Consider the following 22,948-nt stretch of genomic DNA (forward strand, 5'->3'; position numbering starts at 1 on the left):
GAAAAAGTAATCTACATTATGCTTTTTCCCTTCAGAGCTGGGACAGGTGTGGTTCAAACCAGGCTGATGTTCAACTCTTCCGCTCCCATTCCCAGTGAGACTTTGGTGCTTAGCGCAATCACAGCTCTGTTGAGTTCTGAACTCACGAACATCAGTGGTTCAGTAAAAGTCCGGAACTTCACCTATGAGAGTATGACCTGTTTACTAATTCTTCACTAACACAAAATACAATTACAACTATTCACTTCATTGTGAATGAAATGTACATCTTTATCAGACATTTGCTTTATTCCCCAGAAATTTCAAACACTTCCTATGCAGTCATCTTCATATTCAGCCTCAGTAACATCACCGAAGTGCAGAAGTCCATTAATGATGCTGTGAGTGTAAATTAAGAAAATAAGCAGAACATGTTCTTCTGATCAGTACAGTTTAAGTACAACATAATGTGAAAACATATACCATTACCAAGACACAAACCAAATTTGTTGAATTAGACCTTAAAAATCAGTAAGTATACTGATTACTTTATATTGTATGAATTTCTGTTCGATATAAGTAAGACATCTGCCACCTTTATTCAAAACATTAACCTGTTAATGTTATATTAATAACACGTTATTAATATTAGAATACCTAAAAACACAATATTACATATCTAAATGCTTCTATAATTAAAAAAAAATCTTTGTCATTCCATCCAGCTAAATATACTTTTGAATGAACCTGGGCGAGACCAATTCGAACTGAAATGCTTGAACATGACGTAAGTTGACTACAGCAGGGATTTCTGTTCTGAGAATACTTCCTGTACATCTTGCTGTCCTGATTTCAAGTACAATCTTCTACTTTTCTAAGTAGGAGTTCAGGAAAACAAATTGAAGGTTACATGGAGTACATTTTCCAAGATGGAGATACTAATACACTGATCAACTTCCTTAGTGAGCTCCAGAAACAAAGTGGTAAACTGCATCAAACCATCGTGCTTTATCGTGGTCTCATACTGTTGATTGAGCTTAAATGCATGTTTTATTAATTTCACCAGATACAATTTTTTTGTAGTGTCTTCTATGACGGTTGCTCCATCAATTGCAAGAGATCTGATTTGGACTTCTGCAGCATCTCCAATAGTAATGTAAGCTCTAAGTACGATCTGTGTGTGATGTAAATTTAATAGTTTTTCATTCTAAATTTTAAAAGTTAATCAAAACAATGTTGTGTCCTTTGTAGATCTGGTTCAGCTGTGGTTCAGACCAGACTTTTGTTCAACTCGTCGTCTGCCGTTCCCAGTGAGAGTTTAGTCTTCAGTGTCATCACATCTCTGCTGAGTTCTCGATACTCAAACCTCAGTGACTCAGTAAATGTGCTGAACTTCACATACGAGAGTATGTTTTCTCTATTTATCACACATCACAGCACCAACTGTTCACATTATTGTCCCATCTGTATATAACCATTTTAATGGATGTTTTGTGTATTCCACAGATATTTCAGACACCTCCTATGCAGTCATCTTCACAATCAACATCAGTAACCTCAGCATGCCAGAGAACCCTGAACGCAGGAACAACACCTACAACCAAGTGGAGAACTCCATCAATAATGCTGTGAGTGTACATGTTGAATGCACTTTGTGTTGGCTGTAGGAGCATGTTACTTTGGCACAAGAATTGGATTCAATTCATATAATCTGTATTCTGAAAACACATAACAGTCATGCTGACTTGAGGTGACCATGTGCATAACAAGGCATATTCTTCTGCTCAGACATTGATTCAGTATAAAATGCCAGAAAAGCATGTGATATCATAACAGAAAAAAACCAATGTCAAGGGCTTCTTTCAAGTGAGGCACTCAGATACCCCCACTCCAGCAGCTCCTAGGTCTGCCATTGGGTCCTCATTCAGTGCAATGTGCCTGATAGAGCTCTAGTAGAAGCCAAGCTATGGTTATCCTTGTAATGTGCCCATGCCACCTCAATTCCCTATGCTCGATTTGGAGGAGCAGTGGTTCTACCCCAAGCTTTGTCCACCAACTGAGCTCCTGCTTCACAACCACAGACTGGTACAGTGACTGTAAGACTGCTGCTGCTGGCGTAATCTGTTTGTCAATCTCTTGTTCCATGACCTGTGAATAATATCTCAATTCAGATAAACTCCACCAGGGCCAGTGTCTCTCCGCTCACCTGAAGAGAGCACCACACCTTTGTCAGAGAAAAAATGATGGCCTCAGTAGATTTTCATCCCAGCTACTTCACACGTAGCGAAACGTTCGAGGACTTTTCAGAGATCCTCTCTGAATCGTGACGAGAGAACGTGATCTGCAAATAACAGGGATGTTACTTCTACCTCCATATACTGGACACCAATCTGTCTTGGGCTGCACCTTGATATCCTGTCCATGAAAACCTTAAACAGGAATCAAGACACGCCTTTGATAGAGTCTAGTACCCACCGTAAACAGTTTTGACTTAACAACAAGAAAACTGGCATGAATCTCCCTGCACTCATACAGAGACTGGATCACAAAGTAGTGACACAGATAGCCCGTACTCCTGCAGTACCTCCTTTAGTAAATGCTGAGGCACACATTCATAGGCCGTCTCTAAATACACAGAACACATGTAGACTGGATAAGGGTACTCCTATGACATCTCAGTAAAAATTGGGACCATCATTAAAATCAGTTTTAAATGCCAGCTTACTACCCATATCACATTTTGAATACATATTCACTGGGAATAATTTAGGAAATTTTCCACTTTTGGTCAACGCATAGAAAACCTAGTGTTCAAACAACTGCTAAATTTGGAACAGCTAAAAATTCAGAATTTGAACTGTCACATCATTCGTCACGTAACCTTAAAATATTCACATTTTCCAGCTAAACACACTTCTCAACGCACCCGGCGCAGAACCATTTGCACCCAACTCCTCCAACTTCACGTAAGTTGAAAGCAGCACTGATTTCTGTTCCGAGAATGCTTACTGTACCGCTTACTGCACAGTCCTTGGTATGAAGACCATCTAACTTTCTGCTGCCTTACGTAGATGTTCTGGAAAACAGATTGAAGGTGACATAGAGTACAGCTTCCAAGATGGAGATACTAATATACCAATCACCTTTCTCAGTGAGCTCCAGAAACAAAGTGGTAAGCTGTGCTACAAAATCTTGATTTATGATTGCTGTCTCTCTGTTGATTGAAGATAATTGCATGTTTTATTTACTTTATGAATTAATAAAACTTTTCTTGCAGGTTATTATACATCAGTTCCTCCATCAACTGCAAGAGTTCCACTGTTGTCTTCTGCAGCTACTCCGATAATACAGTAAGATCATTTCATGCATGTTTAGTAAACGGCGAATTCATTCATTGTTCTGAATTGCGATTGAGAAAAAAAATAATACTTTTTTGCGTCTTCAGGTCTGGCTCGGCTGTGGTTCAGACCAGACTTTTGTTCAACTCGTCGTCTGCCGTTCCCAGTGAGAGTTTAGTCCTCAGTGTCATCACATCTCTGCTGAGTTCTCGATACTCAAACCTCAGTGACTCAGTAAATGTGCTGAACTTCACATACGAGAGTATGTTTTCTCTATTTATCACACATCACAGCCCCAACTGTTCACATTATTGTCCCATCTGTATATAACCATTTTAATGGATGTTTTGTGTATTCCACAGATATTTCAGACACCTCCTATGCAGTCATCTTCACAATCAACATCAGTAACCTCAGCATGCCAGAGAACCCTGAACGCAGGAACAACACCTACAACCAAGTGGAGAACTCCATCAATAATGCTGTGAGTGTACATGTTGAATGCACTTTGTGTTGGCTGTAGGAGCATGTTACTTTGGCACAAGAATTGGATTCAATTCATATAATCTGTATTCTGAAAACACATAACAGTCATGCTGACTTGAGGTGACCATGTGCATAACAAGGCATATTCTTCTGCTCAGACATTGATTCAGTATAAAATGCCAGAAAAGCATGTGATATCATAACAAAAAAAAACCAATGTCAAGGGCTTCTTTCAAGTGAGGCACTCAGATACCCCCACTCCAGCAGCTCCTAGGTCTGCCATTGGGTCCTCATTCAGTGCAATGTGCCTGATAGAGCTCTAGTAGAAGCCAAGCTATGGTTATCCTTGTAATGTGCCCATGCCACCTCAATTCCCTATGCTCGATTTGGAGGAGCAGTGGTTCTACCCCAAGCTTTGTCCACCAACTGAGCTCCTGCTTCACAACCACAGACTGGTACAGTGACTGTAAGACTGCTGCTGCTGGCGTAATCTGTTTGTCAATCTCTTGTTCCATGACCTGTGAATAATATCTCAATTCAGATAAACTCCACCAGGGCCAGTGTCTCTCCGCTCACCTGAAGAGAGCACCACACCTTTGTCAGAGAAAAAATGATGGCCTCAGTAGATTTTCATCCCAGCTACTTCACACGTAGCGAAATGTTCGAGGACTTTTCAGAGATCCTCTCTGAATCGTGACGAGAGAACGTGATCTGCAAATAACAGGGATGTTACTTCTACCTCCATATACTGGACACCAATCTGTCTTGGGCTGCACCTTGATATCCTGTCCATGAAAACCTTAAACAGGAATCAAGACACGCCTTTGATAGAGTCTAGTACCCACCGTAAACAGTTTTGACTTAACAACAAGAAAACTGGCATGAATCTCCCTGCACTCATACAGAGACTGGATCACAAAGTAGTGACACAGATAGCCCGTACTCCTGCAGTACCTCCTTTAGTAAATGCTGAGGCACACATTCATAGGCCGTCTCTAAATACACAGAACACATGTAGACTGGATAAGGGTACTCCTATGACATCTCAGTAAAAATTGGGACCATCATTAAAATCAGTTTTAAATGCCAGCTTACTACCCATATCACATTTTGAATACATATTCACTGGGAATAATTTAGGAAATTTTCCACTTTTGGTCAACGCATAGAAAACCTAGTATTCAAACAACTGCTAAATTTGGAACAGCTAAAAATTCAGATTTTTTGAATTGTCACATCATTCGTCACTTAACCTTAAAATATTCACATTTTCCAGCTAAACACACTTCTCAACGCACCCGGCGCAGAACCATTTGCACCCAACTCCTCCAACTTCACGTAAGTTGAAAGCAGCACTGATTTCTGTTCCGAGAATGCTTACTGTACCGCTTACTGCACAGTCCTTGGTATGAAGACCATCTAACTTTCTGCTGCCTTACGTAGATGTTCTGGAAAACAGATTGAAGGTGACATAGAGTACAGCTTCCAAGATGGAGATACTAATATACCAATCACCTTTCTCAGTGAGCTCCAGAAACAAAGTGGTAAGCTGTGCTACAAAATCTTGATTTATGATTGCTGTCTCTCTGTTGATTGAAGATAAATGCATGTTTTATTTACTTTATGAATTAATAAAACTTTTCTTGCAGGTTATTATACATCAGTTCCTCCATCAACTGCAAGAGTTCCACTGTTGTCTTCTGCAGCTACTCCGATAATACAGTAAGATCATTTCATGCATGTTTAGTAAACGGCGAATTCATTCATCGTTCTGAATTGCGATTGAGAAAAAAAATAATACTTTTTTGCGTCTTCAGGTCTGGCTCGGCTGTGGTTCAGACCAGACTTTTGTTCAACTCGTCGTCTGCCGTTCCCAGTGAGAGTTTAGTCCTCAGTGTCATCACATCTCTGCTGAGTTCTCGATACTCAAACCTCAGTGACTCAGTAAATGTGCTGAACTTCACATACGAGAGTATGTTTTCTCTATTTATCACACATCACAGCACCAACTGTTCACATTATTGTCCCATCTGTATATAACCATTTTAATGGATGTTTTGTGTATTCCACAGATATTTCAGACACCTCCTATGCAGTCATCTTCACAATCAACATCAGTAACCTCAGCATGCCAGAGAACCCTGAACGCAGGAACAACACCTACAACCAAGTGGAGAACTCCATCAATAATGCTGTGAGTGTACATGTTGAATGCACTTTGTGTTGGCTGTAGGAGCATGTTACTTTGGCACAAGAATTGGATTCAATTCATATAATCTGTATTCTGAAAACACATAACAGTCATGCTGACTTGAGGTGACCATGTGCATAACAAGGCATATTCTTCTGCTCAGACATTGATTCAGTATAAAATGCCAGAAAAGCATGTGATATCATAACAGAAAAAAACCAATGTCAAGGGCTTCTTTCAAGTGAGGCACTCAGATACCCCCACTCCAGCAGCTCCTAGGTCTGCCATTGGGTCCTCATTCAGTGCAATGTGCCTGATAGAGCTCTAGTAGAAGCCAAGCTATGGTTATCCTTGTAATGTGCCCATGCCACCTCAATTCCCTATGCTCGATTTGGAGGAGCAGTGGTTCTACCCCAAGCTTTGTCCACCAACTGAGCTCCTGCTTCACAACCACAGACTGGTACAGTGACTGTAAGACTGCTGCTGCTGGCGTAATCTGTTTGTCAATCTCTTGTTCCATGACCTGTGAATAATATCTCAATTCAGATAAACTCCACCAGGGCCAGTGTCTCTCCGCTCACCTGAAGAGAGCACCACACCTTTGTCAGAGAAAAAATGATGGCCTCAGTAGATTTTCATCCCAGCTACTTCACACGTAGCGAAACGTTCGAGGACTTTTCAGAGATCCTCTCTGAATCGTGACGAGAGAACGTGATCTGCAAATAACAGGGATGTTACTTCTACCTCCATATACTGGACACCAATCTGTCTTGGGCTGCACCTTGATATCCTGTCCATGAAAACCTTAAACAGGAATCAAGACACGCCTTTGATAGAGTCTAGTACCCACCGTAAACAGTTTTGACTTAACAACAAGAAAACTGGCATGAATCTCCCTGCACTCATACAGAGACTGGATCACAAAGTAGTGACACAGATAGCCCGTACTCCTGCAGTACCTCCTTTAGTAAATGCTGAGGCACACATTCATAGGCCGTCTCTAAATACACAGAACACATGTAGACTGGATAAGGGTACTCCTATGACATCTCAGTAAAAATTGGGACCATCATTAAAATCAGTTTTAAATGCCAGCTTACTACCCATATCACATTTTGAATACATATTCACTGGGAATAATTTAGGAAATTTTCCACTTTTGGTCAACGCATAGAAAACCTAGTGTTCAAACAACTGCTAAATTTGGAACAGCTAAAAATTCAGAATTTGAACTGTCACATCATTCGTCACGTAACCTTAAAATATTCACATTTTCCAGCTAAACACACTTCTCAACGCACCTGGCGCAGAACCATTTGCACCCAACTCCTCCAACTTCACGTAAGTTGAAAGCAGCACTGATTTCTGTTCCGAGAATGCTTACTGTACCGCTTACTGCACAGTCCTTGGTATGAAGACCATCTAACTTTCTGCTGCCTTACGTAGATGTTCTGGAAAACAGATTGAAGGTGACATAGAGTACAGCTTCCAAGATGGAGATACTAATATACCAATCACCTTTCTCAGTGAGCTCCAGAAACAAAGTGGTAAGCTGTGCTACAAAATCTTGATTTATGATTGCTGTCTCTCTGTTGATTGAAGATAAATGCATGTTTTATTTACTTTATGAATTAATAAAACTTTTCTTGCAGGTTATTATACATCAGTTCCTCCATCAACTGCAAGAGTTCCACTGTTGTCTTCTGCAGCTACTCCGATAATACAGTAAGATCATTTCATGCATGTTTAGTAAACGGCGAATTCGTTCATCGTTCTGAATTGCGATTGAGAAAAAAAATAATACTTTTTTGCGTCTTCAGATCTGGCTCGGCTGTGGTTCAGACCAGACTTTTGTTCAACTCGTCGTCTGCCGTTCCCAGTGAGAGTTTAGTCCTCAGTGTCATCACATCTCTGCTGAGTTCTCGATACTCAAACCTCAGTGACTCAGTAAATGTGCTGAACTTCACATACGAGAGTATGTTTTCTCTATTTATCACACATCACAGCACCAACTGTTCACATTATTGTCCCATCTGTATATAACCATTTTAATGGATGTTTTGTGTATTCCACAGATATTTCAGACACCTCCTATGCAGTCATCTTCACAATCAACATCAGTAACCTCAGCATGCCAGAGAACCCTGAACGCAGGAACAACACCTACAACCAAGTGGAGAACTCCATCAATAATGCTGTGAGTGTACATGTTGAATGCACTTTGTGTTGGCTGTAGGAGCATGTTACTTTGGCACAAGAATTGGATTCAATTCATATAATCTGTATTCTGAAAACACATAACAGTCATGCTGACTTGAGGTGACCATGTGCATAACAAGGCATATTCTTCTGCTCAGACATTGATTCAGTATAAAATGCCAGAAAAGCATGTGATATCATAACAGAAAAAAACCAATGTCAAGGGCTTCTTTCAAGTGAGGCACTCAGATACCCCCACTCCAGCAGCTCCTAGGTCTGCCATTGGGTCCTCATTCAGTGCAATGTGCCTGATAGAGCTCTAGTAGAAGCCAAGCTATGGTTATCCTTGTAATGTGCCCATGCCACCTCAATTCCCTATGCTCGATTTGGAGGAGCAGTGGTTCTACCCCAAGCTTTGTCCACCAACTGAGCTCCTGCTTCACAACCACAGACTGGTACAGTGACTGTAAGACTGCTGCTGCTGGCGTAATCTGTTTGTCAATCTCTTGTTCCATGACCTGTGAATAATATCTCAATTCAGATAAACTCCACCAGGGCCAGTGTCTCTCCGCTCACCTGAAGAGAGCACCACACCTTTGTCAGAGAAAAAATGATGGCCTCAGTAGATTTTCATCCCAGCTACTTCACACGTAGCGAAATGTTCGAGGACTTTTCAGAGATCCTCTCTGAATCGTGACGAGAGAACGTGATCTGCAAATAACAGGGATGTTACTTCTACCTCCATATACTGGACACCAATCTGTCTTGGGCTGCACCTTGATATCCTGTCCATGAAAACCTTAAACAGGAATCAAGACACGCCTTTGATAGAGTCTAGTACCCACCGTAAACAGTTTTGACTTAACAACAAGAAAACTGGCATGAATCTCCCTGCACTCATACAGAGACTGGATCACAAAGTAGTGACACAGATAGCCCGTACTCCTGCAGTACCTCCTTTAGTAAATGCTGAGGCACACATTCATAGGCCGTCTCTAAATACACAGAACACATGTAGACTGGATAAGGGTACTCCTATGACATCTCAGTAAAAATTGGGACCATCATTAAAATCAGTTTTAAATGCCAGCTTACTACCCATATCACATTTTGAATACATATTCACTGGGAATAATTTAGGAAATTTTCCACTTTTGGTCAACGCATAGAAAACCTAGTGTTCAAACAACTGCTAAATTTGGAACAGCTAAAAATTCAGAATTTGAACTGTCACATCATTCGTCACGTAACCTTAAAATATTCACATTTTCCAGCTAAACACACTTCTCAACGCACCTGGCGCAGAACCATTTGCACCCAACTCCTCCAACTTCACGTAAGTTGAAAGCAGCACTGATTTCTGTTCCGAGAATGCTTACTGTACCGCTTACTGCACAGTCCTTGGTATGAAGACCATCTAACTTTCTGCTGCCTTACGTAGATGTTCTGGAAAACAGATTGAAGGTGACATAGAGTACAGCTTCCAAGATGGAGATACTAATATACCAATCACCTTTCTCAGTGAGCTCCAGAAACAAAGTGGTAAGCTGTGCTACAAAATCTTGATTTATGATTGCTGTCTCTCTGTTGATTGAAGATAAATGCATGTTTTATTTACTTTATGAATTAATAAAACTTTTCTTGCAGGTTATTATACATCAGTTCCTCCATCAACTGCAAGAGTTCCACTGTTGTCTTCTGCAGCTACTCCGATAATACAGTAAGATCATTTCATGCATGTTTAGTAAACGGCGAATTCGTTCATCGTTCTGAATTGCGATTGAGAAAAAAAATAATACTTTTTTGCGTCTTCAGATCTGGCTCGGCTGTGGTTCAGACCAGACTTTTGTTCAACTCGTCGTCTGCCGTTCCCAGTGAGAGTTTAGTCCTCAGTGTCATCACATCTCTGCTGAGTTCTCGATACTCAAACCTCAGTGACTCAGTAAATGTGCTGAACTTCACATACGAGAGTATGTTTTCTCTATTTATCACACATCACAGCACCAACTGTTCACATTATTGTCCCATCTGTATATAACCATTTTAATGGATGTTTTGTGTATTCCACAGATATTTCAGACACCTCCTATGCAGTCATCTTCACAATCAACATCAGTAACCTCAGCATGCCAGAGAACCCTGAACGCAGGAACAACACCTACAACCAAGTGGAGAACTCCATCAATAATGCTGTGAGTGTACATGTTGAATGCACTTTGTGTTGGCTGTAGGAGCATGTTACTTTGGCACAAGAATTGGATTCAATTCATATAATCTGTATTCTGAAAACACATAACAGTCATGCTGACTTGAGGTGACCATGTGCATAACAAGGCATATTCTTCTGCTCAGACATTGATTCAGTATAAAATGCCAGAAAAGCATGTGATATCATAACAGAAAAAAACCAATGTCAAGGGCTTCTTTCAAGTGAGGCACTCAGATACCCCCACTCCAGCAGCTCCTAGGTCTGCCATTGGGTCCTCATTCAGTGCAATGTGCCTGATAGAGCTCTAGTAGAAGCCAAGCTATGGTTATCCTTGTAATGTGCCCATGCCACCTCAATTCCCTATGCTCGATTTGGAGGAGCAGTGGTTCTACCCCAAGCTTTGTCCACCAACTGAGCTCCTGCTTCACAACCACAGACTGGTACAGTGACTGTAAGACTGCTGCTGCTGGCGTAATCTGTTTGTCAATCTCTTGTTCCATGACCTGTGAATAATATCTCAATTCAGATAAACTCCACCAGGGCCAGTGTCTCTCCGCTCACCTGAAGAGAGCACCACACCTTTGTCAGAGAAAAAATGATGGCCTCAGTAGATTTTCATCCCAGCTACTTCACACGTAGCGAAACGTTCGAGGACTTTTCAGAGATCCTCTCTGAATCGTGACGAGAGAACGTGATCTGCAAATAACAGGGATGTTACTTCTACCTCCATATACTGGACACCAATCTGTCTTGGGCTGCACCTTGATATCCTGTCCATGAAAACCTTAAACAGGAATCAAGACACGCCTTTGATAGAGTCTAGTACCCACCGTAAACAGTTTTGACTTAACAACAAGAAAACTGGCATGAATCTCCCTGCACTCATACAGAGACTGGATCACAAAGTAGTGACACAGATAGCCCGTACTCCTGCAGTACCTCCTTTAGTAAATGCTGAGGCACACATTCATAGGCCGTCTCTAAATACACAGAACACATGTAGACTGGATAAGGGTACTCCTATGACATCTCAGTAAAAATTGGGACCCTCATTAAAATCAGTTTTAAATGCCAGCTTACTACCCATATCACATTTTGAATACATATTCACTGGGAATAATTTAGGAAATTTTCCACTTTTGGTCAACGCATAGAAAACCTAGTGTTCAAACAACTGCTAAATTTGGAACAGCTAAAAATTCAGAATTTGAACTGTCACATCATTCGTCACGTAACCTTAAAATATTCACATTTTCCAGCTAAACACACTTCTCAACGCACCCGGCGCAGAACCATTTGCACCCAACTCCTCCAACTTCACGTAAGTTGAAAGCAGCACTGATTTCTGTTCCGAGAATGCTTACTGTACCGCTTACTGCACAGTCCTTGGTATGAAGACCATCTAACTTTCTGCTGCCTTACGTAGATGTTCTGGAAAACAGATTGAAGGTGACATAGAGTACAGCTTCCAAGATGGAGATACTAATATACCAATCACCTTTCTCAGTGAGCTCCAGAAACAAAGTGGTAAGCTGTGCTACAAAATCTTGATTTATGATTGCTGTCTCTCTGTTGATTGAAGATAAATGCATGTTTTATTTACTTTATGAATTAATAAAACTTTTCTTGCAGGTTATTATACATCAGTTCCTCCATCAACTGCAAGAGTTCCACTGTTGTCTTCTGCAGCTACTCCGATAATACAGTAAGATCATTTCATGCATGTTTAGTAAACGGCGAATTCGTTCATCGTTCTGAATTGCGATTGAGAAAAAAAATAATACTTTTCTGCGTCTTCAGATCTGGCTCGGCTGTGGTTCAGACCAGACTTTTGTTCAACTCGTCGTCTGCCGTTCCCAGTGAGAGTTTAGTCCTCAGTGTCATCACATCTCTGCTGAGTTCTCGATACTCAAACCTCAGTGACTCAGTAAATGTGTTGAACTTCACATACGAGAGTATGTTTTCTCTATTTATCACACATCACAGCACCAACTGTTCACATTATTGTCCCATCTGTATATAACCATTTTAATGGATGTTTTGTGTATTCCACAGATATTTCAGACACCTCCTATGCAGTCATCTTCACAATCAACATCAGTAACCTCAGCATGCCAGAGAACCCTGAACGCAGGAACAACACCTACAACCAAGTGGAGAACTCCATCAATAATGCTGTGAGTGTACATGTTGAATGCACTTTGTGTTGGCTGTAGGAGCATGTTACTTTGGCACAAGAATTGGATTCAATTCATATAATCTGTATTCTGAAAACACATAACAGTCATGCTGACTTGAGGTGACCATGTGCATAACAAGGCATATTCTTCTGCTCAGACATTGATTCAGTATAAAATGCCAGAAAAGCATGTGATATCATAACAGAAAAAAACCAATGTCAAGGGCTTCTTTCAAGTGAGGCACTCAGATACCCCCACTCCAGCAGCTCCTAGGTCTGCCATTGGGTCCTCATTCAGTGCAATGTGCCTGATAGAGCTCTAGTAGAAGCCAAGCTATGGTTATCCTTGTAATGTGCCCATGCCACCTCAATTCCCTATGCTCGATTTGGAGGAGCAGTGGTTCTACCCCAGGCTTTGTCCACCAACTGAGCTCCTGCTTCACAACCACAGACTGGTACAGTGACTGTAAGACTGCTGCTGCTGGCGTAATCTGTTTGTCAATCTCTTGTTCCATGACCTGTGAATAATATCTCAATTCAGATAAACTCCACCAGGGCCAGTGTCTCTCCGCTCACCTGAAGAGAGCACCACACCTTTGTCAGAGAAAAAATGATGGCCTCAGTAGATTTTCATCCCAGCTACTTCACACGTAGCGAAACGTTCGAGGACTTTTCAGAGATCCTCTCTGAATCGTGACGAGAGAACGTGATCTGCAAATAACAGGGATGTTACTTCTACCTCCATATACTGGACACCAATCTGTCTTGGGCTGCACCTTGATATCCTGTCCATGAAAACCTTAAACAGGAATCAAGACACGCCTTTGATAGAGTCTAGTACCCACCGTAAACAGTTTTGACTTAACAACAAGAAAACTGGCATGAATCTCCCTGCACTCATACAGAGACTGGATCACAAAGTAGTGACACAGATAGCCCGTACTCCTGCAGTACCTCCTTTAGTAAATGCTGAGGCACACATTCATAGGCCGTCTCTAAATACACAGAACACATGTAGACTGGATAAGGGTACTCCTATGACATCTCAGTAAAAATTGGGACCATCATTAAAATCAGTTTTAAATGCCAGCTTACTACCCATATCACATTTTGAATACATATTCACTGGGAATAATTTAGGAAATTTTCCACTTTTGGTCAACGCATAGAAAACCTAGTGTTCAAACAACTGCTAAATTTGGAACAGCTAAAAATTCAGAATTTGAACTGTCACATCATTCGTCACGTAACCTTAAAATATTCACATTTTCCAGCTAAACACACTTCTCAACGCACCCGGCGCAGAACCATTTGCACCCAACTCCTCCAACTTCACGTAAGTTGAAAGCAGCACTGATTTCTGTTCCGAGAATGCTTACTGTACCGCTTACTGCACAGTCCTTGGTATGAAGACCATCTAACTTTCTGCTGCCTTACGTAGATGTTCTGGAAAACAGATTGAAGGTGACATAGAGTACAGCTTCCAAGATGGAGATACTAATATACCAATCACCTTTCTCAGTGAGCTCCAGAAACAAAGTGGTAAGCTGTGCTACAAAATCTTGATTTATGATTGCTGTCTCTCTGTTGATTGAAGATAAATGCATGTTTTATTTACTTTATGAATTAATAAAACTTTTCTTGCAGGTTATTATACATCAGTTCCTCCATCAACTGCAAGAGTTCCACTGTTGTCTTCTGCAGCTACTCCGATAATACAGTAAGATCATTTCATGCATGTTTAGTAAACGGCGAATTCGTTCATCGTTCTGAATTGCGATTGAGAAAAAAAATAATACTTTTTTGCGTCTTCAGATCTGGCTCGGCTGTGGTTCAGACCAGACTTTTGTTCAACTCGTCGTCTGCCGTTCCCAGTGAGAGTTTAGTCCTCAGTGTCATCACATCTCTGCTGAGTTCTCGATACTCAAACCTCAGTGACTCAGTAAATGTGCTGAACTTCACATACGAGAGTATGTTTTCTCTATTTATCACACATCACAGCACCAACTGTTCACATTATTGTCCCATCTGTATATAACCATTTTAATGGATGTTTTGTGTATTCCACAGATATTTCAGACACCTCCTATGCAGTCATCTTCACAATCAACATCAGTAACCTCAGCATGCCAGAGAACCCTGAACGCAGGAACAACACCTACAACCAAGTGGAGAACTCCATCAATAATGCTGTGAGTGTACATGTTGAATGCACTTTGTGTTGGCTGTAGGAGCATGTTACTTTGGCACAAGAATTGGATTCAATTCATATAATCTGTATTCTGAAAACACATAACAGTCATGCTGACTTGAGGTGACCATGTGCATAACAAGGCATATTCTTCTGCTCAGACATTGATTCAGTATAAAATGCCAGAAAAGCATGTGATATCATAACAGAAAAAAACCAATGTCAAGGGCTTCTTTCAAGTGAGGCACTCAGATACCCCCACTCCAGCAGCTCCTAGGTCTGCCATTGGGTCCTCATTCAGTGCAATGTGCCTGATAGAGCTCTAGTAGAAGCCAAGCTATGGTTATCCTTGTAATGTGCCCATGCCACCTCAATTCCCTATGCTCGATTTGGAGGAGCAGTGGTTCTACCCCAAGCTTTGTCCACCAACTGAGCTCCTGCTTCACAACCACAGACTGGTACAGTGACTGTAAGACTGCTGCTGCTGGCGTAATCTGTTTGTCAATCTCTTGTTCCATGACCTGTGAATAATATCTCAATTCAGATAAACTCCACCAGGGCCAGTGTCTCTCCGCTCACCTGAAGAGAGCACCACACCTTTGTCAGAGAAAAAATGATGGCCTCAGTAGATTTTCATCCCAGCTACTTCACACGTAGCGAAACGTTCGAGGACTTTTCAGAGATCCTCTCTGAATCGTGACGAGAGAACGTGATCTGCAAATAACAGGGATGTTACTTCTACCTCCATATACTGGACACCAATCTGTCTTGGGCTGCACCTTGATATCCTGTCCATGAAAACCTTAAACAGGAATCAAGACACGCCTTTGATAGAGTCTAGTACCCACCGTAAACAGTTTTGACTTAACAACAAGAAAACTGGCATGAATCTCCCTGCACTCATACAGAGACTGGATCACAAAGTAGTGACACAGATAGCCCGTACTCCTGCAGTACCTCCTTTAGTAAATGCTGAGGCACACATTCATAGGCCGTCTCTAAATACACAGAACACATGTAGACTGGATAAGGGTACTCCTATGACATCTCAGTAAAAATTGGGACCATCATTAAAATCAGTTTTAAATGCCAGCTTACTACCCATATCACATTTTGAATACATATTCACTGGGAATAATTTAGGAAATTTTCCACTTTTGGTCAACGCATAGAAAACCTAGTGTTCAAACAACTGCTAAATTTGGAACAGCTAAAAATTCAGAATTTGAACTGTCACATCATTCGTCACGTAACCTTAAAATATTCACATTTTCCAGCTAAACACACTTCTCAACGCACCCGGCGCAGAACCATTTGCACCCAACTCCTCCAACTTCACGTAAGTTGAAAGCAGCACTGATTTCTGTTCCGAGAATGCTTACTGTACCGCTTACTGCACAGTCCTTGGTATGAAGACCATCTAACTTTCTGCTGCCTTACGTAGATGTTCTGGAAAACAGATTGAAGGTGACATAGAGTACAGCTTCCAAGATGGAGATACTAATATACCAATCACCTTTCTCAGTGAGCTCCAGAAACAAAGTGGTAAGCTGTGCTACAAAATCTTGATTTATGATTGCTGTCTCTCTGTTGATTGAAGATAAATGCATGTTTTATTTACTTTATGAATTAATAAAACTTTTCTTGCAGGTTATTATACATCAGTTCCTCCATCAACTGCAAGAGTTCCACTGTTGTCTTCTGCAGCTACTCCGATAATACAGTAAGATCATTTCATGCATGTTTAGTAAACGGCGAATTCGTTCATCGTTCTGAATTGCGATTGAGAAAAAAAATAATACTTTTTTGCGTCTTCAGATCTGGCTCGGCTGTGGTTCAGACCAGACTTTTGTTCAACTCGTCGTCTGCCGTTCCCAGTGAGAGTTTAGTCCTCAGTGTCATCACATCTCTGCTGAGTTCTCGATACTCAAACCTCAGTGACTCAGTAAATGTGCTGAACTTCACATACGAGAGTATGTTTTCTCTATTTATCACACATCACAGCACCAACTGTTCACATTATTGTCCCATCTGTATATAACCATTTTAATGGATGTTTTGTGTATTCCACAGATATTTCAGACACCTCCTATGCAGTCATCTTCACAATCAACATCAGTAACCTCAGCATGCCAGAGAACCCTGAACGCAGGAACAACACCTACAACCAAGTGGAGAACTCCATCAATAATGCTGTGAGTGTACATGTTGAATGCACTTTGTGTTGGCTGTAGGAGCATGTTACTTTGGCACAAGAATTGGATTCAATTCATATAATCTGTATTCTGAAAACACATAACAGTCATGCTGACTTGAGGTGACCATGTGCATAACAAGGCATATTCTTCTGCTCAGACATTGATTCAGTATAAAATGCCAGAAAAGCATGTGATATCATAACAGAAAAAAACCAATGTCAAGGGCTTCTTTCAAGTGAGGCACTCAGATACCCCCACTCCAGCAGCTCCTAGGTCTGCCATTGGGTCCTCATTCAGTGCAATGTGCCTGATAGAGCTCTAGTAGAAGCCAAGCTATGGTTATCCTTGTAATGTGCCCATGCCACCTCAATTCCCTATGCTCGATTTGGAGGAGCAGTGGTTCTACCCCAAGCTTTGTCCACCAACTGAGCTCCTGCTTCACAACCACAGACTGGTACAGTGACTGTAAGACTGCTGCTGCTGGCGTAATCTGTTTGTCAATCTCTTGTTCCATGACCTGTGAATAATATCTCAATTCAGATAAACTCCACCAGGGCCAGTGTCTCTCCGCTCACCTGAAGAGAGCACCACACCTTTGTCAGAGAAAAAATGATGGCCTCAGTAGATTTTCATCCCAGCTACTTCACACGTAGCGAAACGTTCGAGGACTTTTCAGAGATCCTCTCTGAATCGTGACGAGAGAACGTGATCTGCAAATAACAGGGATGTTACTTCTACCTCCATATACTGGACACCAATCTGTCTTGGGCTGCACCTTGATATCCTGTCCATGAAAACCTTAAACAGGAATCAAGACACGCCTTTGATAGAGTCTAGTACCCACCGTAAACAGTTTTGACTTAACAACAAGAAAACTGGCATGAATCTCCCTGCACTCATACAGAGACTGGATCACAAAGTAGTGACACAGATAGCCCGTACTCCTGCAGTACCTCCTTTAGTAAATGCTGAGGCACACATTCATAGGCCGTCTCTAAATACACAGAATACATGTAGACTGGATAAGGGTACTCCTATGACATCTCAGTAAAAATTGGGACCATCATTAAAATCAGTTTTAAATGCCAGCTTACTACCCATATCACATTTTGAATACATATTCACTGGGAATAATTTAGGAAATTTTCCACTTTTGGTCAACGCATAGAAAACCTAGTGTTCAAACAACTGCTAAATTTGGAACAGCTAAAAATTCAGAATTTGAACTGTCACATCATTCGTCACGTAACCTTAAAATATTCACATTTTCCAGCTAAACACACTTCTCAACGCACCCGGCGCAGAACCATTTGCACCCAACTCCTCCAACTTCACGTAAGTTGAAAGCAGCACTGATTTCTGTTCCGAGAATGCTTACTGTACCGCTTACTGCACAGTCCTTGGTATGAAGACCATCTAACTTTCTGCTGCCTTACGTAGATGTTCTGGAAAACAGATTGAAGGTGACATAGAGTACAGCTTCCAAGATGGAGATACTAATATACCAATCACCTTTCTCAGTGAGCTCCAGAAACAAAGTGGTAAGCTGTGCTACAAAATCTTGATTTATGATTGCTGTCTCTCTGTTGATTGAAGATAAATGCATGTTTTATTTACTTTATGAATTAATAAAACTTTTCTTGCAGGTTATTATACATCAGTTCCTCCATCAACTGCAAGAGTTCCACTGTTGTCTTCTGCAGCTACTCCGATAATACAGTAAGATCATTTCATGCATGTTTAGTAAACGGCGAATTCGTTCATCGTTCTGAATTGCGATTGAGAAAAAAAATAATACTTTTTTGCGTCTTCAGGTCTGGCTCGGCTGTGGTTCAGACCAGACTTTTGTTCAACTCGTCGTCTGCCGTTCCCAGTGAGAGTTTAGTCCTCAGTGTCATCACATCTCTGCTGAGTTCTCGATACTCAAACCTCAGTGACTCAGTAAATGTGCTGAACTTCACATACGAGAGTATGTTTTCTCTATTTATCACACATCACAGCACCAACTGTTCACATTATTGTCCCATCTGTATATAACCATTTTAATGGATGTTTTGTGTATTCCACAGATATTTCAGACACCTCCTATGCAGTCATCTTCACAATCAACATCAGTAACCTCAGCATGCCAGAGAACCCTGAACGCAGGAACAACACCTACAACCAAGTGGAGAACTCCATCAATAATGCTGTGAGTGTACATGTTGAATGCACTTTGTGTTGGCTGTAGGAGCATGTTACTTTGGCACAAGAATTGGATTCAATTCATATAATCTGTATTCTGAAAACACATAACAGTCATGCTGACTTGAGGTGACCATGTGCATAACAAGGCATATTCTTCTGCTCAGACATTGATTCAGTATAAAATGCCAGAAAAGCATGTGATATCATAACAGAAAAAAACCAATGTCAAGGGCTTCTTTCAAGTGAGGCACTCAGATACCCCCACTCCAGCAGCTCCTAGGTCTGCCATTGGGTCCTCATTCAGTGCAATGTGCCTGATAGAGCTCTAGTAGAAGCCAAGCTATGGTTATCCTTGTAATGTGCCCATGCCACCTCAATTCCCTATGCTCGATTTGGAGGAGCAGTGGTTCTACCCCAAGCTTTGTCCACCAACTGAGCTCCTGCTTCACAACCACAGACTGGTACAGTGACTGTAAGACTGCTGCTGCTGGCGTAATCTGTTTGTCAATCTCTTGTTCCATGACCTGTGAATAATATCTCAATTCAGATAAACTCCACCAGGGCCAGTGTCTCTCCGCTCACCTGAAGAGAGCACCACACCTTTGTCAGAGAAAAAATGATGGCCTCAGTAGATTTTCATCCCAGCTACTTCACACGTAGCGAAACGTTCGAGGACTTTTCAGAGATCCTCTCTGAATCGTGACGAGAGAACGTGATCTGCAAATAACAGGGATGTTACTTCTACCTCCATATACTGGACACCAATCTGTCTTGGGCTGCACCTTGATATCCTGTCCATGAAAACCTTAAACAGGAATCAAGACACGCCTTTGATAGAGTCTAGTACCCACCGTAAACAGTTTTGACTTAACAACAAGAAAACTGGCATGAATCTCCCTGCACTCATACAGAGACTGGATCACAAAGTAGTGACACAGATAGCCCGTACTCCTGCAGTACCTCCTTTAGTAAATGCTGAGGCACACATTCATAGGCCGTCTCTAAATACACAGAACACATGTAGACTGGATAAGGGTACTCCTATGACATCTCAGTAAAAATTGGGACCATCATTAAAATCAGTTTTAAATGCCAGCTTACTACCCATATCACATTTTGAATACATATTCACTGGGAATAATTTAGGAAATTTTCCACTTTTGGTCAACGCATAGAAAACCTAGTGTTCAAACAACTGCTAAATTTGGAACAGCTAAAAATTCAGAATTTGAACTGTCACATCATTCGTCACGTAACCTTAAAATATTCACATTTTCCAGCTAAACACACTTCTCAACGCACCCGGCGCAGAACCATTTGCACCCAACTCCTCCAACTTCACGTAAGTTGAAAGCAGCACTGATTTCTGTTCCGAGAATGCTTACTGTACCGCTTACTGCACAGTCCTTGGTATGAAGACCATCTAACTTTCTGCTGCCTTACGTAGATGTTCTGGAAAACAGATTGAAGGTGACATAGAGTACAGCTTCCAAGATGGAGATACTAATATACCAATCACCTTTCTCAGTGAGCTCCAGAAACAAAGTGGTAAGCTGTGCTACAAAATCTTGATTTATGATTGCTGTCTCTCTGTTGATTGAAGATAAATGCATGTTTTATTTACTTTATGAATTAATAAAACTTTTCTTGCAGGTTATTATACATCAGTTCCTCCATCAACTGCAAGAGTTCCACTGTTGTCTTCTGCAGCTACTCCGATAATACAGTAAGATCATTTCATGCATGTTTAGTAAACGGCGAATTCGTTCATCGTTCTGAATTGCGATTGAGAAAAAAAATAATACTTTTCTGCGTCTTCAGATCTGGCTCGGCTGTGGTTCAGACCAGACTTTTGTTCAACTCGTCGTCTGCCGTTCCCAGTGAGAGTTTAGTCCTCAGTGTCATCACATCTCTGCTGAGTTCTCGATACTCAAACCTCAGTGACTCAGTAAATGTGCTGAACTTCACATACGAGAGTATGTTTTCTCTATTTATCACACATCACAGCACCAACTGTTCACATTATTGTCCCATCTGTATATAACCATTTTAATGGATGTTTTGTGTATTCCACAGATATTTCAGACACCTCCTATGCAGTCATCTTCACAATCAACATCAGTAACCTCAGCATGCCAGAGAACCCTGAACGCAGGAACAACACCTACAACCAAGTGGAGAACTCCATCAATAATGCTGTGAGTGTACATGTTGAATGCACTTTGTGTTGGCTGTAGGAGCATGTTACTTTGGCACAAGAATTGGATTCAATTCATATAATCTGTATTCTGAAAACACATAACAGTCATGCTGACTTGAGGTGACCATGTGCATAACAAGGCATATTCTTCTGCTCAGACATTGATTCAGTATAAAATGCCAGAAAAGCATGTGATATCATAACAGAAAAAAACCAATGTCAAGGGCTTCTTTCAAGTGAGGCACTCAGATACCCCCACTCCAGCAGCTCCTAGGTCTGCCATTGGGTCCTCATTCAGTGCAATGTGCCTGATAGAGCTCTAGTAGAAGCCAAGCTATGGTTATCCTTGTAATGTGCCCATGCCACCTCAATTCCCTATGCTCGATTTGGAGGAGCAGTGGTTCTACCCCAAGCTTTGTCCACCAACTGAGCTCCTGCTTCACAACCACAGACTGGTACAGTGACTGTAAGACTGCTGCTGCTGGCGTAATCTGTTTGTCAATCTCTTGTTCCATGACCTGTGAATAATATCTCAATTCAGATAAACTCCACCAGGGCCAGTGTCTCTCCGCTCACCTGAAGAGAGCACCACACCTTTGTCAGAGAAAAAATGATGGCCTCAGTAGATTTTCATCCCAGCTACTTCACACGTAGCGAAACGTTCGAGGACTTTTCAGAGATCCTCTCTGAATCGTGACGAGAGAACGTGATCTGCAAATAACAGGGATGTTACTTCTACCTCCATATACTGGACACCAATCTGTCTTGGGCTGCACCTTGATATCCTGTCCATGAAAACCTTAAACAGGAATCAAGACACGCCTTTGATAGAGTCTAGTACCCACCGTAAACAGTTTTGACTTAACAACAAGAAAACTGGCATGAATCTCCCTGCACTCATACAGAGACTGGATCACAAAGTAGTGACACAGATAGCCCGTACTCCTGCAGTACCTCCTTTAGTAAATGCTGAGGCACACATTCATAGGCCGTCTCTAAATACACAGAACACATGTAGACTGGATAAGGGTACTCCTATGACATCTCAGTAAAAATTGGGACCATCATTAAAATCAGTTTTAAATGCCAGCTTACTACCCATATCACATTTTGAATACATATTCACTGGGAATAATTTAGGAAATTTTCCACTTTTGGTCAACGCATAGAAAACCTAGTGTTCAAACAACTGCTAAATTTGGAACAGCTAAAAATTCAGAATTTGAACTGTCACATCATTCGTCACGTAACCTTAAAATATTCACATTTTCCAGCTAAACACACTTCTCAACGCACCCGGCGCAGAACCATTTGCACCCAACTCCTCCAACTTCACGTAAGTTGAAAGCAGCACTGATTTCTGTTCCGAGAATGCTTACTGTACCGCTTACTGCACAGTCCTTGGTATGAAGACCATCTAACTTTCTGCTGCCTTACGTAGATGTTCTGGAAAACAGATTGAAGGTGACATAGAGTACAGCTTCCAAGATGGAGATACTAATATACCAATCACCTTTCTCAGTGAGCTCCAGAAACAAAGTGGTAAGCTGTGCTACAAAATCTTGATTTATGATTGCTGTCTCTCTGTTGA

General features: G+C 41.3%; 1 protein-coding gene across 1 annotated transcript in view; it reads left to right on the forward strand.

The window, feature by feature from the left end:
- Positions 1 to 22,948, forward strand: part of LOC117596910 (serine-rich adhesin for platelets-like) — a 34,716-nt gene that overhangs the window by 4,807 nt on the left and 6,961 nt on the right. Inside the window, exons 2-43 of the mRNA XM_053232330.1 lie at positions 36 to 190; positions 298 to 380; positions 705 to 766; positions 862 to 962; positions 1,063 to 1,135; positions 1,231 to 1,385; positions 1,486 to 1,607; positions 2,884 to 2,945; positions 3,051 to 3,151; positions 3,257 to 3,329; positions 3,425 to 3,579; positions 3,680 to 3,801; positions 5,080 to 5,141; positions 5,247 to 5,347; positions 5,453 to 5,525; positions 5,621 to 5,775; positions 5,876 to 6,032; positions 7,441 to 7,541; positions 7,640 to 7,969; positions 8,070 to 8,226; positions 9,635 to 9,735; positions 9,834 to 10,163; positions 10,264 to 10,420; positions 12,203 to 12,357; positions 12,458 to 12,579; positions 13,856 to 13,917; positions 14,023 to 14,123; positions 14,222 to 14,551; positions 14,652 to 14,773; positions 16,050 to 16,111; positions 16,217 to 16,317; positions 16,416 to 16,745; positions 16,846 to 17,002; positions 18,411 to 18,511; positions 18,617 to 18,689; positions 18,785 to 18,939; positions 19,040 to 19,161; positions 20,438 to 20,499; positions 20,605 to 20,705; positions 20,811 to 20,883; positions 20,979 to 21,133; positions 21,234 to 21,390. Coding sequence (XP_053088305.1) covers positions 36 to 190; positions 298 to 380; positions 705 to 766; positions 862 to 962; positions 1,063 to 1,135; positions 1,231 to 1,385; positions 1,486 to 1,607; positions 2,884 to 2,945; positions 3,051 to 3,151; positions 3,257 to 3,329; positions 3,425 to 3,579; positions 3,680 to 3,801; positions 5,080 to 5,141; positions 5,247 to 5,347; positions 5,453 to 5,525; positions 5,621 to 5,775; positions 5,876 to 6,032; positions 7,441 to 7,541; positions 7,640 to 7,969; positions 8,070 to 8,226; positions 9,635 to 9,735; positions 9,834 to 10,163; positions 10,264 to 10,420; positions 12,203 to 12,357; positions 12,458 to 12,579; positions 13,856 to 13,917; positions 14,023 to 14,123; positions 14,222 to 14,551; positions 14,652 to 14,773; positions 16,050 to 16,111; positions 16,217 to 16,317; positions 16,416 to 16,745; positions 16,846 to 17,002; positions 18,411 to 18,511; positions 18,617 to 18,689; positions 18,785 to 18,939; positions 19,040 to 19,161; positions 20,438 to 20,499; positions 20,605 to 20,705; positions 20,811 to 20,883; positions 20,979 to 21,133; positions 21,234 to 21,390 — 5,529 coding nt within the window. The remainder of the gene's footprint in view (positions 1 to 35; positions 191 to 297; positions 381 to 704; positions 767 to 861; positions 963 to 1,062; positions 1,136 to 1,230; positions 1,386 to 1,485; positions 1,608 to 2,883; positions 2,946 to 3,050; positions 3,152 to 3,256; positions 3,330 to 3,424; positions 3,580 to 3,679; positions 3,802 to 5,079; positions 5,142 to 5,246; positions 5,348 to 5,452; positions 5,526 to 5,620; positions 5,776 to 5,875; positions 6,033 to 7,440; positions 7,542 to 7,639; positions 7,970 to 8,069; positions 8,227 to 9,634; positions 9,736 to 9,833; positions 10,164 to 10,263; positions 10,421 to 12,202; positions 12,358 to 12,457; positions 12,580 to 13,855; positions 13,918 to 14,022; positions 14,124 to 14,221; positions 14,552 to 14,651; positions 14,774 to 16,049; positions 16,112 to 16,216; positions 16,318 to 16,415; positions 16,746 to 16,845; positions 17,003 to 18,410; positions 18,512 to 18,616; positions 18,690 to 18,784; positions 18,940 to 19,039; positions 19,162 to 20,437; positions 20,500 to 20,604; positions 20,706 to 20,810; positions 20,884 to 20,978; positions 21,134 to 21,233; positions 21,391 to 22,948) is intronic.

This window comes from Pangasianodon hypophthalmus, chromosome 3, assembly GCF_027358585.1.
Source record: "Pangasianodon hypophthalmus isolate fPanHyp1 chromosome 3, fPanHyp1.pri, whole genome shotgun sequence".
Lineage (NCBI taxonomy): Eukaryota > Metazoa > Chordata > Actinopteri > Siluriformes > Pangasiidae > Pangasianodon > Pangasianodon hypophthalmus.